Source organism: Pseudophryne corroboree, chromosome 10 (genome assembly GCF_028390025.1).
Source record: "Pseudophryne corroboree isolate aPseCor3 chromosome 10, aPseCor3.hap2, whole genome shotgun sequence".
NCBI lineage: Eukaryota > Metazoa > Chordata > Amphibia > Anura > Myobatrachidae > Pseudophryne > Pseudophryne corroboree.
The window spans coordinates 61,101,504-61,120,125 of record NC_086453.1 but is presented as its reverse complement, the minus strand read 5'-3'; the positions used below and the strand labels follow the sequence as shown (position 1 = coordinate 61,120,125).

The 18,622-nt window shown below is 49.4% G+C and overlaps 1 protein-coding gene across 1 annotated transcript in view; it reads left to right on the top strand.

The window, feature by feature from the left end:
* Nucleotides 1–18,622, top strand: part of RUVBL2 (RuvB like AAA ATPase 2) — a 63,011-nt gene that overhangs the window by 19,103 nt on the left and 25,286 nt on the right. Inside the window, exons 6-9 of the mRNA XM_063942451.1 lie at nucleotides 16,618–16,684; nucleotides 17,066–17,172; nucleotides 17,364–17,457; nucleotides 17,538–17,661. Coding sequence (XP_063798521.1) covers nucleotides 16,618–16,684; nucleotides 17,066–17,172; nucleotides 17,364–17,457; nucleotides 17,538–17,661 — 392 coding nt within the window. The remainder of the gene's footprint in view (nucleotides 1–16,617; nucleotides 16,685–17,065; nucleotides 17,173–17,363; nucleotides 17,458–17,537; nucleotides 17,662–18,622) is intronic.

Below are 18,622 nucleotides of genomic sequence, written 5' to 3'. Positions count from 1 at the left end.
TGTTCGGTCCCGGAGCCGCGCCGCCGTCCCCCTTACAGAGCCAGAAGCAAGAAGAGGTCCGGAAAATCGGCGGCAGAAGACATCAGTCTTCACCAAGGTAGCGCACAGCACTGCAGCTGTGCGCCATTGCTCCTCACACACACTTCACACTCCGGTCACTGAGGGTGCAGGGCGCTGGGGGGGGGGGGGGGGGGCGCCCTGAGAAGCAATAATAACACCTTGGCTGGCAAAAATACCACAATATATAGCCCCAAAGGCTATATATGTGGAAAATACCCCTGCCAGAATATAGGAAAAAGCGGGAGAATAGTCCGCGGAAAAGGGGCGGAGCTATATCCCTCAGCACACTGGCGCCATTTTTCCCTCACAGCTCCGCTGGAAAGAAGCTCCCTGGCTCTCCCCTGCAGTCCACACTACAGAAAAGGGTAAAAAAGAGAGGGGGGGCACTAAATTTAGGCGCAGTATACATTTATATAGAAAAAGCAGCTATAGGGGACATAACTCAGTTAGTCCCTGCATTATATAGCGCTCTGGTGTGTGCTGGCATACTCTCACTCTGTCCCCCCAAAGGGCTTTTGTGGGTCCTGTCCTCTGTTGGAGCATTCCCTGTGTGTGTGCGGTGTGTCGGTACGGCTGTGTCGACATGTTTGATGAGGATAATGATGTGGAGACGGAGCAGATGCCTTTAGAAGGGATGTCACCCCCTGCGGGGCAGACACCTGAGTGGATGAGCTTATGGAAAGAAATGAGTGCACGTATAGACTCCTTACATAAGAAATTTGACGACATGCCAAATGTGGGACAGCCGACTTCTCAGCTCGTGCCTGTCCAGGCGTCTCACAGGTCATCAGGGGCTCTAAAACGCCCGCTACCTCAGACCGCAGACCCAGATGTCGACACTGATACTGACACCAGTGTCGACGACGATGAGTCTAACCTGATGCCTACTAAGGCCATTCACTGCATGATTGAGGCAATGAAAGAGGTGTTACACATTTCTGATATAAATACAGGTACCACTAAAAAGGGTATTATGTTTGGGGAGAAAAAACTACCCGTAGTTTCTCTAACGTCCTAAGTGGATGCTGGGGACTCCGTCAGGACCATGGGGAATAGCGGCTCCGCAGGAGACAGGGCACAAAAATAAAGCTTTAGGATTAGGTGGTGTGTACTGGCTCCTCCCCCTATGACCCTCCTCCAAGCCTCAGTTAGGTTTTTGTGCCCGTCCGAGCAGGGTGCAATCTAGGTGGCTCTCCTAAAGAGCTGCTTAGAAAAAGTTTTTTATTTTCAGTGAGTCCTGCTGGCAACAGGCTCACTGCATCGAGGGACTTAGGGGAGAGAATTTCAACTCACCTGCGTGCAGGATGGATTGGATTCTTAGGCTACTGGACACCATTAGCTCCAGAGGGAGTCGGAACACAGGTCTCACCCTGGGGTTCGTCCCGGAGCCGCGCCGCCGACCCCTCTTACAGATGCTGAAGATTGAAGGTCCGGAAACAGGCGGCAGAAGGCTCTTCAGTCTTCATGAAGGTAGCGCACAGCACTGCAGCTGTGCGCCATTGTTGTCACACACTTCACACCAAGCGGTCACGGAGGGTGCAGGGCGCTGCTGGGGGCGCCCTGGGCAGCAATATTTTAATACCTTATGGCAAAAGAATACATCACATATAGCCATTGAGGCTATATGTATGTATTTAACCCATGCCAGTTATCTAAAACTACGGGAGGAAAGCCCGCCGAAATAGGGGGCGGGGCTTATTCTCCTCAGCACACAGCGCCATTTTCCTGCTCAGCTCCGCTGTGAGGAAGGCTCCCAGGACTCTCCCCTGCACTGCACTACAGAAACAGGGTAAAACAGAGAGGGGGGGCATTTTTTGGCGATATATTGGATATTTCTCTAACGTCCTAGTGGATGCTGGGAACTCCGTAAGGACCATAGGGAATAGCGGGCTCCGAAGGAGGCTGGGCACTCTAGAAAGATCTTAGACTACCTGGTGTGCACTGGCTCCTCCCACTATGACCCTCCTCCAAGCCTCAGTTAGATTTCGTGCCCGGCCGAGGTTGGATGCACACTAGGGGCTCTCCTGAGCTCTTAGAAAGTTATAGTCTTAGAATTTGTTATTTTCAGTGAGACCTGCTGGCAACAGGCTCACTGCAGCGAGGGACTAAGGGGAGAAGAAGCGAACTCGCCTGCTTGCAGCCGGATTGGGCTTCTTAGGCTACTGGACACCATTAGCTCCAGAGGGATCGACCGCAGGCCCAGCCTTGATGTTCGGTCCCGGAGCCGCGCCGCCGTCCCCCTTACAGAGCCAGAAGCAAGAAGATGGTCCGGAAAATCGGCGGCATGAAGACTCCGTCTTCACCAAGGTAGCGCACAGCACTGCAGCTGTGCGCCATTGCTCCTCTCACACACTTCACACTCCGGTCACTGAGGGTGCAGGGCGCTGGGGGGGGCGCCCTGAGGCAGCAATAAAACACCTTGGCTGGCTAAAATACCTCAATATATGGCCCCAGGGGCTATATATGAGGTAAATACCCCTGCCAGAATGTAAAAAAAAAACGGGAGAATAGGCCGCGAAAAAGGGGCGGAGCCTATCTCCTCAGCACACTGGCACCATTTTTCCCTCACAGCTCGGCTGGAGGGAAGCTCCCTGGCTCTTCCCTGCAATTCTACAGTACAGTAAGAGGGAAAAGAGAGGGGGGGCATTAAAATTGGCACTGTATACAGTATATTATATAAAAGCTGTTAGGGACATAACTCAGTTAGTCCCTGTATATATATATATATATAGCGCTCTGGTGTGTGCTGGCATACTCTTACTCTGTCCCCCCAAAGGGCTATTGTGGGTCCTGTCCTCGTTTAGAGCATTCCCTGTGTGTCTGCGGTGTGTCGGTACGGCTGTGTCGACATGTTGAATGAGGAGGCTTATATGGTGACAGAACAGAGGCCGATATATGTTATGTCGACCCCTGTGGGGCCGACACCAGAGTGGATGGATAGGTGAAAGGTATTAACCGACAGTGTCAACTCCTTACATAAAAGGGTGGATGACGTAACAGCTGTGGGACAGCCGGCTTCGCAGCCCGCGCCTGCCCAGGCGTCTCAAAGGCCATCAGGGGCTCAAAAACGCCCGCTCTCTCAGATGGCAGACACAGATGTCGACACGGAGTCTGACTCCAGTGTCGACAAGGTGGAGACATATACACAATCCACTAGGAACATCCGTGACGTGATCCCGGCAATAAAAAATGTGTTATACATTTCTGACTTTAACCCAAGCACCTCTAAAAATGGGTTTTAGGTTTGGGGAGAAAAAACAGGCAGTGTTTTGTTCCCCCATCAGATGAATAAATGAAGTGTGTGAAAGCGTGGGTTCCCCCGTTAAGAAACTGGTAATTTATAAAAAGTTACTGATGGCGTACCCTTTCCCGCCAGGTGGATAAGTTACGCTGGGAGATATCCCCTAGGGTGGATAAGGCGCTCACACGTTTGTCAAAAAAGGTGGCACTGCCGTCTTAGGATACGGCCACTTTAATAGGTACCTGTTGATAAAAAACAGGAGGCTATCCTGAAGTCTGTATTTACACACTCAGGTACTAGACGGAGACCTGCAGATAGTGCTGCTGCAGCGTGGTCGGTGACCCTGTCAAACAGGGATACTAGTTGGCAAACATAAAAACATATTAAAGACGTTGTCTTATATATGGGGGATGCACAGAGGGATATTTTACCGACTGGCATCCAAAATAAATGTAATGTCCATTCTGTCAGGAGGATATTAGAGACCTGTCACTGGACAGGTGATGCTGACTTAAAAAGCGCATAGAGAGCCTTATAAGGGTGAGGAATTATTTGGGGATGGTCTCTGGGACCTCGTATCCACAGCAACTGCTGGGAAGAAATAATTTTACCTCAGGTTTCCTCACAGACAAAGGTACAGTCCTTTCGGCTTCAGAAAAGCAAGCGGGTCAAATGGCGCTTCCTTTCTGTACAGAGACAAGGGTAGAGGGAAAAAAGCTGCACCAGTCAGCCTGTTCCCAGAATCAAGATTCTTCCCCCGCCTCCTGTGAGGCCACACCATGACGCGGGTGCTCCACAGGTGTAGCCAGGTACGGTGGGGGGCCGTCTCAAAAATTTCAGCAATTAGTGGGCTCGCTCACAGGTGGATCCCTGTTTCTTTCAAGTAGTATTTCAGGGGTACAAGCTGGAATTCGAGATGTCTCCCCCCAGCCGTTTCCTAAAATATGCCTTGCTGACAACTCCCTCAGGCAGGGAGGCTGTGCTAGAGGCAATTAATAAGCGGTATTCCCAGCAGGTAATACTCAAGGTGCCCCTACTTCAACAAGGACGGGGTTACTATTCCACACGGGTTGGGGTACCGAAACCGCATGGTTCGGTGTGACCCATTTTATATTTAAAATCCTTGAACACAAAAATTCAAGTTCAAGATGGAATCGCTCAGGGCGGTTATTCCAAGCCTGGACGAGGGGGATTACATGGTATCCTGGGACATCAAGGATGCTTACCTGCATGTCCCCATTTACCATCCTCGCCAGGAGTACCTCAGATTGTGGTACAGGATTACCATTACCAAGTCCAGACACTGCCGTTTGGACCGTATATGGCACCGAGGGTGTTTTATCAAGGTAATGGCCGAAATGTTGATACTCCTTCAAAAAAAAAAAAAAGGGAGTTGTAATTATCCCGTACTTGGACAATCTCGTTATAAGGGCGAGGTCCAAGGAGCAGTTGGTAGTCGGGGTAGCACTATTTTGGAAAGTGCTACAACAGCATGGTTGGATTCTAAACAGTCCAAAGTCACAGCTGGTTCCTATGACACGTCTACTGTTCCTGGGGATGGTTCTGGACATAAACCAGAAATAGTGTTTCTCCCGGAGGAGAAAGCCAAGGAGTTGTCATCTCTAGTCAGAGACCTCCTGAAGCCAAAATAGGTAGCGGTGCATCATTGCACGCGAGTCCTGGGAAAAATGGTAGCTTCCTACGAAGCAATCCCATTAGGCAGGTTCCATACAAGAACTTTTCAGTGGGACCTGTTGGACAAGTGGTCCGGATCGCATCTTCCGATGCATAGGCTGATAACCCTGTCTCCAAGGACCAGGGTATCTCTACTGTGGTGGCTGCAGAGTGCCCATCTTCAAGAGGGCCGCAGGTTCGGCATACAGGACTAGGTCCTAGTGACCATGGATTCCAGCCTTTGAGGCTGGGAGGCAGTCACACAGGGAAGAAATTTCCAGGGACTTTGGTCAAGTCAGGTTATTTCCCTACACATAAATATTCTGGACCTGAGGGCCATTTACAATGCCCTGAGGCCGGCAAGCCTCTGCTTCAAAACCAGCCGGTACTGATCCAATCAGACAACATCACGGCAGTCGCCCATGTAAACCAACAGGGCGGCACAAGAAGCAGGATGGCAATGGCAGAAGCCACAAGGATTCTCCGATAGGCGGAAAATCATGTGTTAGCACTGTCAGCAGTGTTCATTCCCGGAGTGGACAACTGGGAAGCAGATCTTCTCAACAGACACGACCTCCACCCGGGAGAATGGGGACTTCCTCCAGAAGTCTTCCAATAGGATTGTACACCATTGGGAAAGGCCACAGGTGGACATGATGGCGTCCCGCCTCAACAAAAAGCTATAAAAGATATTGCACCGGGTCAAGGGACCCTCAGGCGATAGCTATGGACGCTCTGGTAACACCGTGGGTGTACCAGTCGGTTTATGTGTTCTCCCCTCTGCCTCTCATACCAAAGGTACTGAGAATAATAAGAAGGCGAGGAGTAAGAACGATACTCGTGGATGGCCAAGAAGAGCTTGGTACCCAGAACTTCAAGAATTTATATCAGAGGACCCATGGCCTCTGCCACTCAGACAGGACCTGCGGCAGCAGGGGCCCTGTCTGTTCCAAGACTTACCGCGGCTGCGTTTGTCGGCATGGCGGTTGAACGCCGGATCCTGAAGGAAAAGGGCATTCCGGAGGATGTCATTCCTACTCTTACTAAAGCCAGGAAAGAGGTTACAGCAACTCATTATCACCGCATATGGCAAAAATATGTTGCATGGTGTGAGGCCGAAAGGGCCCCAACAGAGGAATTTCAACTAGGTCGATTTCTGCATTTCCTGCAAGCAGGAGTGACTATGGGCCTTAAATTGGGTTCCATTAAGGTACTGATCTCGGCTCTGTCGATTTTCTTTCAAAAAGAACTAGCTTCAGTACCTGAAGTTCAGACATTTATAAAAGGAGTGCTGCAGAGTCAGCACCCGTTTGTGCCTCCTGTGGCACCTTGGGATCTCAACGTGGTGTTGAGTTTCTTAAAATCACATTGGTTTGAACCACTAAAAACCGTGGATCTGAAATATCTCACGTGGAAGGTGGTTATGTTATTGGCCTTGGCTTCTGCCAGGCGAGTATCAAAGTTGGCGGCTTTGTCTTGTAAAAGCCCTTAATTGATTTTCCATATGGATAGGGCAGAATTGAGGACTCGTCCCCAGTTTCTCCCAAAGGTGGTGTCAGCGTTTCACCTGAACCAGCCTATTGTGGTGCCTAGGCTACTAGGGACTTGGAGGACTCCAAGTTGCTAGACGTTGTCAGGGCACTGAAAATATATGTTTCCAGAACGGCTAGAGTCAGAAAATCTGACTCGCTGTTTATCCTATATGCACCTAACAAGCTGGGTGCTCCTGCTTCTAAGCAGACTATTGCTCGTTGGATTTGTAGTACAATTCAGCTTGCACATACTGTGGCAGGCCTGCCACAGCCAAAATCTGTCAATGCCCATTCCACAAGGAAGGTGGGCTCATCTTGGGCGGCTGCCCGAGAGGTCTCGGCTTTACAACTTTGCCGAGCAGCTACTTGGTCAGGGGCAAACACGTTTACAAATTTGATACCCTGGCTGAGGAGGACCTGGAGTTCTCTCATTCAGTGCTGCAGAGTCATCCGCACTCTCCCGCCCGTTTGGGAGCTTTGGTATAATCCCCATGGTCCTTACGGAGTTCCCAGCATCCACTAGGACGTTAGAGAAAATAAGAATTTACTCACCGGTAATTCTATTTCTCGTAGTCCGTAGTGGATGCTGGGCGCCCATCCCAAGTGCGGTTTATCTGCAATACTTGTACATAGTTATTGTTAACTAAATCGGGTTATTGTTGAGCCATCTGTTGAGAGGCTCTATTGTTTCATACTGTTAACTGTGTTTCATATCACGAGTTGTACGGTGTGATTGGTGTGGCTGGTATGAGTCTTACCCGGGATTCAAAATCCTTCCTTATTGTGTACGCTCGTCCGGGCACAGTACCTAACTGAGGCTTGGAGGAGGGTCATAGTGGGAGGAGCCAGTGCACACCAGGTAGTCTAAGATCTTTCTAGAGTGCCCAGCCTCCTTCGGAGCCCGCTATTCCCTATGGTCCTTACGGAGTTCCCAGCATCCACTACGGACTACGAGAAATAGAATTACCGGTGAGTAAATTCTTATTATTTAAGCTGCTATAAGGAACAACACTTATATAAGGTTGTTCCCATATATATTATAGCGCTTGGGTGTGTGCTGGCAAACTCTCCCTCTGTCTCCCCAAAGGGCTAGTGGGGTCCTGTCTTCGATAAGAGCATTCCCTGTGTGTCTGCTGTGTGTCGGTACGTGTGTGTCGACATGTATGAGGACGATGTTGGTGTGGAGGCAGAGCAATTGCCGATAATGGTGATGTCACCCCCCAGGGAGTCGACACCGGAATGGATGGCTTTGTTTATGGAATTACGTGATAATGTCAGCACATTACAAAAATCAGTTGACGACATGAGACGGCCGGCAAACCAGTTAGTACCTGCCCAGGCGTCTCAGACACCGTCAGGGGCTGTAAAGCGCCCTTTACCTCAGTCGGTCGACACAGACACAGACACTGAATCTAGTGTCGACGGTGATGAAACAAACGTATTTTCAAGTAGGGCCACACGTTATATGATCACGGCAATGAAGGAGGCTTTGCATATCTCTGATACTGCAAGTACCACAAAAAGGGGTATTATGTGGGGGGTGAAAAAACTACCTGTAGTTTTTCCTGAATCAGAGGAATTAAATGATGTATGTGATGAAGCGTGGGTTAACCCAGATAGAAAAATGCTAATTTCAAAAAAGTTATTAGCATTATACCCTTTCCCGCCAGAGGTTAGGGCGCGCTGGGAAACACCCCCTAGGGTGGATAAGGCGCTCACACGCTTATCAAAACAAGTGGCGTTACCGTCTCCTGATACGGCCGCCCTCAGGGATCCAGCGGATAGGAGACTGGAAACTACCCTAAAAAGTATATACACACATACTGGTGTTCTACTGCGACCAGCCATCGCCTCAGCCTGGATGTGCAGTGCTGGGGTCATCTGGTTGGATTCCCTGACTGAAAATATTGATACCCTGGATAGGGACAGTATTTTATTGACTATAGAGCAATTAAAGGATGCTTTCCTTTATATGCGAGATGCGCAGAGAGATATTTGCACTCTGGCATCGAGAGTAAATGCGATGTCCATATCTGCCAGAAGGAGTTTATGGACGCGACAGTGGTCAGGTGATGCGGATTCCAAACGACATATGGAAGTATTGCCGTATAAAGGGGAGGAATTATTTGGCGTCGGTCTATCGGATCTGGTGGCCACGGCAACTGCCGGAAAATCCACTTTTTTACCTCAGACCCCCTCCCAACAGAAAAAGACACCGTCTTTTCAGCCGCAGTCCTTTCGGTCCTATAAGAACAAGCGGACAAAAGGACAGTCATATCTGCCTCGGGGCAGAGGAAGGGGTAAGAGAGGGCAGCAAGCAGCCCCTGCCCAGGAACAGAAGCCCTCCCAGGTTTCTGCAAAGCCCTCAGCATGACGCTGGGGCCTTACAAGCGGACTCAGGAGCGGTGGGGGGTCGACTCAAGAATTTCAGCGCACAGTGGGCTTGCTCACAGGTGGACCCCTGGATTCTGCAGGTAGTATCTCAGGGTTACAGGTTGGAATTCGAGAAGTCTCCCCCTCGCCGGTTCCTAAAGTCTGCTTTGCCAACGTCTCCCTCAGACAGGGCGACGGTATTGGAAGCCATTCACAAGCTGTTTTCTCAGCAGGTGATAGTCAAGGTACCCCTCCTACAACAGGGAAAGGGGTATTACTCCACGCTATTTGTGGTACCGAAGCCGGACGGCTCGGTAAGACCTATTCTAAATCTGAAATCTTTGAACCTGTACATACAAAAATTCAAGTTCAAGATGGAGTCACTCAGAGCAGTGATAGCGAATCTGGAAGAAGGGGACTTTATGGTGTCCCTGGACATAAAGGATGCTTACCTGCATGTCCCAATTTGCCCTTCACATCAAGGGTACCTCAGGTTCGTAGTGCAAAACTGTCATTATCAGTTTCAGACGCTGCCGTTTGGATTGTCCACGGCACCTCGGGTCTTTACCAAGGTAATGGCCGAAATGATGATTCTTCTGCGAAGAAGAGGCGTATTAATTATCCCTTACTTGGACGATCTCCTGATAAGGGCAAGGTCCAGAGAACAGCTGGAGGACGGAGTAGCACTAACCCAACTAGTGCTGCAACAACACGGGTGGATTCTGAATTTTCCAAAATCTCAGTTGACCCCGACGACACGTCTGCTGTTCCTGGGAATGATTCTGGACACGGTTCAGAAAAAGGTGTTTCTTCCGGAGGAGAAAGCCAGGGAGTTATCCGAACTTGTCAGGAACCTCCTAAAACCAGGGACAGTGTCTGTGCATCAATGCACAAGAGTCCTGGGAAAGATGGTGGCTTCTTACGAAGCGATTCCATTCGGCAGATTCCACGCACGAACTTTTCAGTGGGATCTGCTGGACAAATGGTCCGGATCGCATCTGCAGATGCATCAGCGGATAACCTTATCGCCACGGACAAGGGTGTCTCTTCTGTGGTGGTTGCAGAGTGCTCATCTGTTAGAGGGCCGCAGATTCGGCATACAGGACTGGGTCCTGGTGACCACGGATGCCAGTCTGAGAGGCTGGGGAGCGGTCACACAGGGAAGAAACTTCCAGGGAGTATGGTCAAGCCTGGAGATGTCTCTTCACATAAATATACTGGAGCTAAGAGCGATTTACAATGCTCTAAGTCTGGCAAAACCCCTGCTTCAGGGTCAGCCGGTGTTGATCCAGTCGGACAACATCACGGCAGTCGCCCACGTAAACAGACAGGGCGGCACAAGAAGCAGGACAGCAATGGCAGAAGCTGCAAGGATTCTTCGCTGGGCGGAAGATCATGTGATAGCACTGTCAGCAGTATTCATTCCGGGAGTGGACAACTGGGAAGCAGACTTCCTCAGCAGACACGATCTACACCCGGGAGAGTGGGGACTTCATCCAGAAGTCTTCCACATGATTGTGAACCGTTGGGAAAAACCAATGGTGGATATGATGGCGTCCCGCCTCAACAAAAAACTGGACAGGTATTGCGCCAGGTCAACAGACCCTCAGGCAATAGCTGTGGACGCTCTGGTAACACCGTGGGTGTTCCAGTCAGTGTATGTGTTCCCTCCTCTGCCTCTCATACCAAAAGTACTGAGAATTATACGGCAAAAGGGAGTAAGAACGATACTAGTGGCTCCGGATTGGCCAAGAAGAACTTGGTACCCGGAACTTCAAGAGATGCTCACGGAGGATCCGTGGCCTCTACCTCTAAGACGGGACCTGCTTCAGCAGGGACCGTGTCTATTCCAAGACTTACCGCGGCTGCGTTTGACGGCATGGCGGTTGAACGCCGAATTCTAAGGGAAAAAGGCATTCCGGAATAGGTCATTCCTACACTGGTAAAAGCCAGGAAGGAGGTGACTGCACAACATTATCACCGCATTTGGAGAAAATATGTTGCGTGGTGTGAGGCCAGGAAGGCCCCCACGGAGGAATTTCAACTGGGTCGATTCCTACATTTCCTGCAAACAGGATTGTCTATGGGCCTCAAATTGGGGTCCATTAAGGTTCAAATTTCGGCCCTGTCGATTTTCTTCCAGAAAGAATTGGCTTCAGTTCCTGAAGTCCAGACTTTTGTAAAAGGAGTACTACATATACAGCCCCCGGTTGTGCCCCCAGTGGCACCGTGGGATCTTAATGTAGTCTTGGATTTTCTCAAATCCCATTGGTTTGAGCCGCTCAAATCGGTGGAGTTGAAGTATCTTACATGGAAAGTAACCATGCTACTGGCCCTGGCTTCAGCCAGGAGAGTATCAGAATTGGCGGCTTTATCATATAAGAGCCCATATCTGATTTTCCATACGGACAGGGCAGAACTGCGGACACGTCCTCATTTTCTGCCTAAGGTGGTGTCAGCGTTTCACCTGAACCAGCCTATTGTGGTGCCTGCGGCTACTAACGATTTGGAGGATTCCAAGTTGTTGGACGTGGTCCGGGCATTGAAAATATATATTTCAAGAACGGCGGGAGTCAGAAAGTCTGACTCACTGTTTATATTGTATGCACCCAACAAGATGGGTGCTCCTGCTTCTAAGCATACGATTGCTCGTTGGATTTGTAGCTCAATTCAACTTGCACATTCTGTGGCAGGCTTGCCACAACCTAAATCTGTCAAGGCCCATTCCACAAGGAAAGTGGGCTCATCCTGGGCGGCTGCCCGGGGGGTCTCGGCATTACAACTCTGCCGAGCTGCTACTTGGTCAGGGGCAAACACGTTTGCAAAATTCTACAAATTTGATACCCTGGCTGAGGAGGACCTTGAGTTCTCTCATTCGGTGCTGCAGAGTCATCCGCACTCTCCCGCCCGTTTGGGAGCTTTGGTATAATCCCCATGGTCCTGACGGAGTCCCCAGCATCCACTTAGGACGTTAGAGAAAATAAGAATTTACTTACCGATAATTCTATTTCTCGTAGTCCGTAGTGGATGCTGGGCGCCCATCCCAAGTGCGGATTGTCTGCAATACTTGTACATAGTTATTGTTACAAACAAATTCGGGTTGTTATTGTTGTGAGCCGTCTGTTCAGAGGCTCCTACGTTTGTCATACTGTTAACTGGGTTCAGATCACAAGTTATACGGTGTGATTGGTGTGGCTGGTATGAGTCTTACCCGGGATTCAATATCCTTCCTTATTGTGTACGCTCGTCCGGGCACAGTATCCTAACTGAGGCTTGGAGGAGGGTCATAGGGGGAGGAGCCAGTACACACCACCTAATCCTAAAGCTTTATTTTTGTGCCCTGTCTCCTGCGGAGCCGCTATTCCCCATGGTCCTGACGGAGTCCCCAGCATCCACTACGGACTACGAGAAATAGAATTATCGGTAAGTAAATTCTTATTTTTCCCCCCATCAGATGAATTAAATGAAGTGTGTGAAGAAGCGTGGGCTTTCCCTGATAAAAAATTGGTAATTCCTAAGAAGGTACTAATGGCGTTCCCTTTCCCGCCAGAGGATAGGTCACGTTGGGAAACACCTCCTAGGGTGGATAAAGCGCTCACACGTTTGTCTAAAAAGGTGGCACTACCGTCTCCGGATACGGCCGCCCTCAAGGAACCTGCTGATAGAAAGCAGGAGGCGATCCTGAAGTCTGTATACACACACTCAGGCATTATACTTAGGCCAGCTATTGCGTCAGCATGGATGCAGCTGCGTGGTCAGATAAACGGTCAGAAAATATTGACACATTAGACAGAGACACGATCCTGCTAACCATAGACCATATCAAAGACTCAGTCTTATATATGAGAGATGCACAGAGGGAAATCTGCCGGCTGGCATCTAAAGTAAGTGCATTGTCCATTTCTGCTAGGAGAGGCTTATGGACTCGCCAGTGGACAGGAGATGCAGATTCTAAAAGGCACATGGTGAGGAATTATTTGGGGATGGTCTCTCGGACCTAGTTTCCACAGCAACGTCTGGGAAGTCAGCATTTTTACCCCATGTCCCCTCACAGCCTAAGAAGGCGCCGTTTTATCAGGTTCAGTCCTTTCGGACCCAGAAAAACAAGCGTGGAAAAGGCGGGTCTTTTCTGTCCAGAGGCAGAGGTAGGGGAAAAAGGCTGCAACAAACAGCAGGTTCCCAGGAGCAAAAGTCCTCCCCCGCTTCTTCTTCCAAGTCTGCCGCATGACGGTGGGGCTCCACAGGCGGAGCCAGGTACGGTGGGGGGCCGCCTCAAGAATTTCAGCGATCAGTGGGCTCGCTCACAGGTGGATCCCTGGATCCTTCAAATAGTATCTCAGGGGTACAAACTGGAATTCGAGGCGTCTCCACCCCACCGGTTCCAAAAATCTGCCTTGCCGATTGCTCCCTCAGACAGGGAGGCGGTGCTAGCGGCAATTCACAAGCTGTATTCCCAGCAGGTGATAATCAAGGTACCCCTACTTCAACAAGGCCGGGGTTACTATTCCACACTATTTGTGGTGCCGAAACCGGACGGTTCGGTGAAACCCATTTTAAATTTGAAATCCTTGAACACATACTTGAATTTGAAAAAATTCAAGTTCAAGATGGAATCGCTCAGGGCGGTTATTGCAAGCCTGGACGAGAGGGATTACATGGTATCCCTGGACATCAAGGATGCTTACTTGCATGTCCCCATTTACCATCCTCACCAGGAGTACCTCAGATTTGTGGTACAGGATTGCCATTACCAATTCCAGACGCTGCCGTTTGGACTGTCCACGGCACCGAGGGTATTTACAAAGGTTATGGCGGAAATGATGATACTCCTTCGAAAAAAGGGAGTTTTAATTATCCCGTACTTGGACGATCTCCTAATAAAGGCGAGGTCCAAGGAACAGTTGTTGGTGGGAGTAGCACTATCTCAGGAAGTGCTGCACCAGCACGGCTGGATTCTGAATATCCCAAAGTCACAGCTGGTTCCGACGACACGGCTACTGTTCCTGGGTATGATTCTGGATACAGTCCAGAAAAAAGTGTTTCTCCCGGAGGAGAAAGCCAGGGAGTTGTCATCTCTAGTCAGAGACCTCATAAAACCAAAACAGGTATCGGTGCATCACTGCACGCGGGTCCTGGGAAAGATGGTAGCTTCTTACGAAGCAATTCCCTTCGGCAGGTTCCATGCCAGAATCTTTCAGTGGGACCTGTTGGACCAATGGTCCGGATCGCATCTTCAGATGCATCGCTTAATAACCCTGTCTCCAAGAACCAGGGTGTCTCTACTGTGGTGGCTGCAGAGTGCCCATCTTCTAGAGGGCCGCAGGTTCGGCATACAGGACTGGGTCCTGGTGACCACGGATGCCAGCCTTCGAGGCTGGGGGGCAGTCACACGGGGAAGAAACTTCCAAGGACTATGGTCGAGTCAGGAGACTTCCCTTCACATAAATATTCTGGAACTAAGGGCCATTTACAATGCCCTAAGTCAAGCAAAATCCCTGCTCCTACACCAGCCGGTGCTGATCCAGTCAGACAACATCACGGCAGTCGCCCATGTAAATCGACAGGGAGGCACAAGAAGCAGGATGGCGATGGCAGAAGCCACAAGAATTCTCCGATGGGCGGAGAATCATGTACTAGCACTGTCAGCAGTGTTCATTCCGGGAGTGGACAACTGGGAAGCAGACTTCCTCAGCAGACACGACCTCCACCCGGGAGAGTGGGGTTTTCATACAGAAGTTTTCCAGATGCTGGTAAACCGTTGGGAAAAACCACAGGTGGACATGATGGCGTCCCGCCTCAACAAAAAGTTAAAAAGATATTGCGCCAGGTCAAGGGACCCTCAGGCGATAGCTGTGGACGCTCTAGTGACACCGTGGGTGTACCAGTCGGTTTATGTGTTCCCTCCTCTGCCTCTCATACCAAAGGTATTGAGAATAATAAGAAAGCGAGGAGTAAACACAATTCTCGTGGTTCCGGATTGGCCAAGACGAGCGTGGTACCCGGAACTTCAAGAGATGCTCTCAGAGGACCCGTGGCCTCTACCGCTCAGACAGGACCTGCTACAGCAGGGGCCCTGTCTGTTCCAAGACTTACCGCGGCTGCGTTTGACGGCATGGCGGTTGAACGCCGGATCCTGAAGGAAAAGGGTATTCCGGAAGAAGTCATTCCTACGCTTATTAAATCCAGGAAAGATGTTACGGCAAAGCATTATCACCGCATATGGCGGAAATATGTTGCATGGTGCGAGGCCAAAAAGGCCCCAACAGAGGAATTTCAGCTAGGTCGATTTCTGCATTTCCAGCAAGCAGGAGTGAATATGGGCCTAAAACTAGGCTCCATTAAAGTACAGATCTCGGCTCTGTCGATTTTCTTTCAAAAAGAACTAGCTTCAGTACCTGAAGTTCAGACATTTGTGAAAGGAGTGCTGCATATTCAGCCCCCGTTTGTGCCTCCTGTGGCACCTTGGGATCTCAACGTGGTGTTGAGTTTCTTAAAATCACATTGATTTGAGCCACTAAAAACCGTGGATCTAAAATATCTCACGTGGAAAGTGGTCATGTTATTGGCCTTGGCTTCAGCCAGGCGAGTGTCAGAATTGGCGGCTTTATCATGTAAAAGCCCTTATCTGATTTTCCATATGGATAGGGCAGAGTTGAGGACTCGTCCCCAGTTTCTCCCTAAGGTGGTGTCAGCGTTTCACCTGAACCAGCCTATTGTGGTGCCTGCGGCTACTAGGGATTTGGAGGACTCCAAGTTGCTAGACGTTGTCAGGGCCCTGAAAATATATGTTTCCAGGACGGCTGGAGTCAGAAAATCTGACTCGCTGTTTATCCTGTATGCACCCAACAAGCTGGGTGCTCCTGCTTCTAAGCAGACTATTGCTCGCTGGATTTGTAGTACAATTCAGCTTGCACGTTCTGTGGCAGGCCTGCCACAGCCAAAATCTATAAATGCCCATTCCACAAGGAAGGTGGGCTCATCTTGGGCGGCTGCCCGAGGGGTCTCGGCTTTGCAACTTTGCCGAGCAGCTACTTGGTCAGGGGCAAACACGTTTGCAAAATTCTACAAATTTGATACCCTGGCTGAGGAGGACCTAGAGTTCTCTCATTCGGTGCTGCAGAGTCATCCGCGCACTCCCGCCCGTTTGGGAGCTTTGGTATAATCCCCATGGTCCTTACGGAGTTACCAGCATCCACTAGGACGTCAGAGAAAATAAGAATTTACTCACCGGTAATTCTATTTCTCGTAGTCCGTAGTGGATGCTGGGCGCCCATCCCAAGTGCGGATTGTCTGCAATACTTGTAAATAGTTATTGCTAACTAAAGGGTTATTGTTGAGCCATCTGTTGAGAGGCTCAGTTGTTTTCATACTGTCAAACTGGATATAGTATCACGAGTTGTACGGTGTGATTGGTGTGGCTGGTATGAGTCTTACCCGGGATTCAAAATCCTTCCTTATTATGTCAGCTCGTCCGGGCACAGTGTCCTAACTGAGGCTTGGAGGAGGGTCATAGTGGGAGGAGCCAGTGCACACCAGGTAGTCATAAATCTTTCTAGAGTGCCCAGCCTCCTTCGGAGCCCGCTATTCCCCATGGTCCTTACGGAGTTCCCAGCATCCACTACGGACTACGAGAAATAGAATTACCGGTGAGTAAATTCTTATTTTATCTGTGAAACTTGGCCTGAGCCCCTCACTGTAGGATCATACAATCTAAAGATGTTCCTGATTTCTTTCCAGGGAAGAAACAGAAATAATTGAAGGTGAAGTTGTGGAGGTTCAGATTGACAGGCCAGCGACGGGAACAGTGAGTTCTGTGTATTCTTCATGAGTCCTACTTTCAGTGTCATCTCCATGGGAACATTAGCCGGGTGGCTTACATGTAAATCTCTCTCTAGTTACATGTGAAAATGTAACTCTGATGTTAACCACTGTAACTAGCTGTTCTGTCCAGTTGTTTAGGGTGCAGCTATGTTCAGGCTGTATATACATGGTCGTAGGTCAAGTCCTGAGACTTTCATGTACTGTGTGTTATTGGAAGGCTGTCAGCCAGAGTTAGGTTTTGCATCCACTTCTATATTTGTTTATGGTTATAAATGTGCCGATTACCTGCAAAACATTTGTATCCTAGTTTATAGAATAAAAATATATACTATATCTTACAGTTGCTTTTATTTCTTCCTGTAAGGGTGCCAAAGTGGGTAAACTGACCTTGAAAACAACAGAGATGGAGACCATTTATGACCTAGGAACAAAGATGATTGAATCATTGACAAAGGAAAAAGTCCAGGCCGGGTAAGCTCTACATGTGCTTTAATCAAACACATCTTGCATTTATGAAACCGAGGATAGGTCACTGTTTCCCATAAAGCAACAGTACAGACTGGGTGTATACAGTCCTCTGACCATCTATATACTTTTTCTTTCCCTTCTGTAAGGGGTCATCTTGTATGTGTGATACATTTTTACAGTGCTCTGTTTTGTAGGGATGTCATAACCATTGATAAAGCAACAGGCAAGATTACAAAGCTAGGTCGTGCGTTCACCAGGGCGCGGGATTATGACGCCATGGGATCCCAGGTATGAGTGTGCACTGATGAGATGTGCTTCAGGGTTTTTCAGGGAGTCTTAAAGCTGACATCCCTCCTGTCTTTCTCCAGACTAAATTCGTGCAGTGCCCGGATGGGGAGCTCCAAAAACGCAAGGAAGTTGTCCATACCGTGTCGTTACATGAAATCGATGTCATTAATAGCAGGACGCAGGGATTCCTTGCACTCTTCTCAGGTGCGTCTCCAGGAGATGAATTCTGCTTACAGATAAATGGCTGTGACATCTGTCCGTTCCTTCTGACTTCTACCTACAGTATCATAGACTCCTCCGTGATATTTGTGCACCTCCAAATGTGACTGATTTAGATGGAATATACAAACCTTTATGTAACAGTGGTTCCTAAACTTTGTCCCCAACAGTTCACATTTCCAGGTTTCCTTACAGAGTCACATGTGAAATAATTAAATGGCACTGGTGGGGGCATTGTATCTGGCACTGGTGGGGGGCATTATTTGTATATCTGGCACTGCTGAGGGGCATTATTTGTGTATCTGGCACTGTGCATTACTTGTAGCTGTGACACACTTTAGTGAGTCCACACCCACTTTCGCAGGAACGCACGCGCATTGGAGGAAAGGGGTAGCTTCTTCAGAGGTTTTATTTTCCGAAAGTAGCTCACACCCCAATTAAGGTTGGAGACCACTGCTGTAGGCCTTGGTTTGCGTACCAGTGACTGTGTGCTGCTGTATAAGTGGTACAGTAGCTACATGACTAGTCTTGGCCACAGAAACAGCCACCATTTGCTTGGCCACGCTGCGGTCACGTCAGAAATTCTGTGGCGGTGCACCTCCAACTCGAGTCCACTGGGACGACTGTTGTTTGGTCTCTAAGTTGAAACTGTAGATCCAGGATTCCTCGCCACCAATGATCTCACAGACAGAGATTGAGCGACTGCCATTAAACCTGGCCAGTATGTTCTGGCACCAAGTCACCGGAGCCGCCTCCTGCTCTCGAGTCAGCTGATGGGGCATCCAGCATGCAGAAACCTTGCTCAGGCCAAGCTTTTCGTGGAGTAACAAGCAGACTATCTCCTTCTTTAACTTGACCACGGTCACCCTGGCGTCGACCTCAATTATGGCCCGTGCAGCAACGTTGTCCTCTGTGATGTGGACATAAGTCGGCCACAGCAATCCTA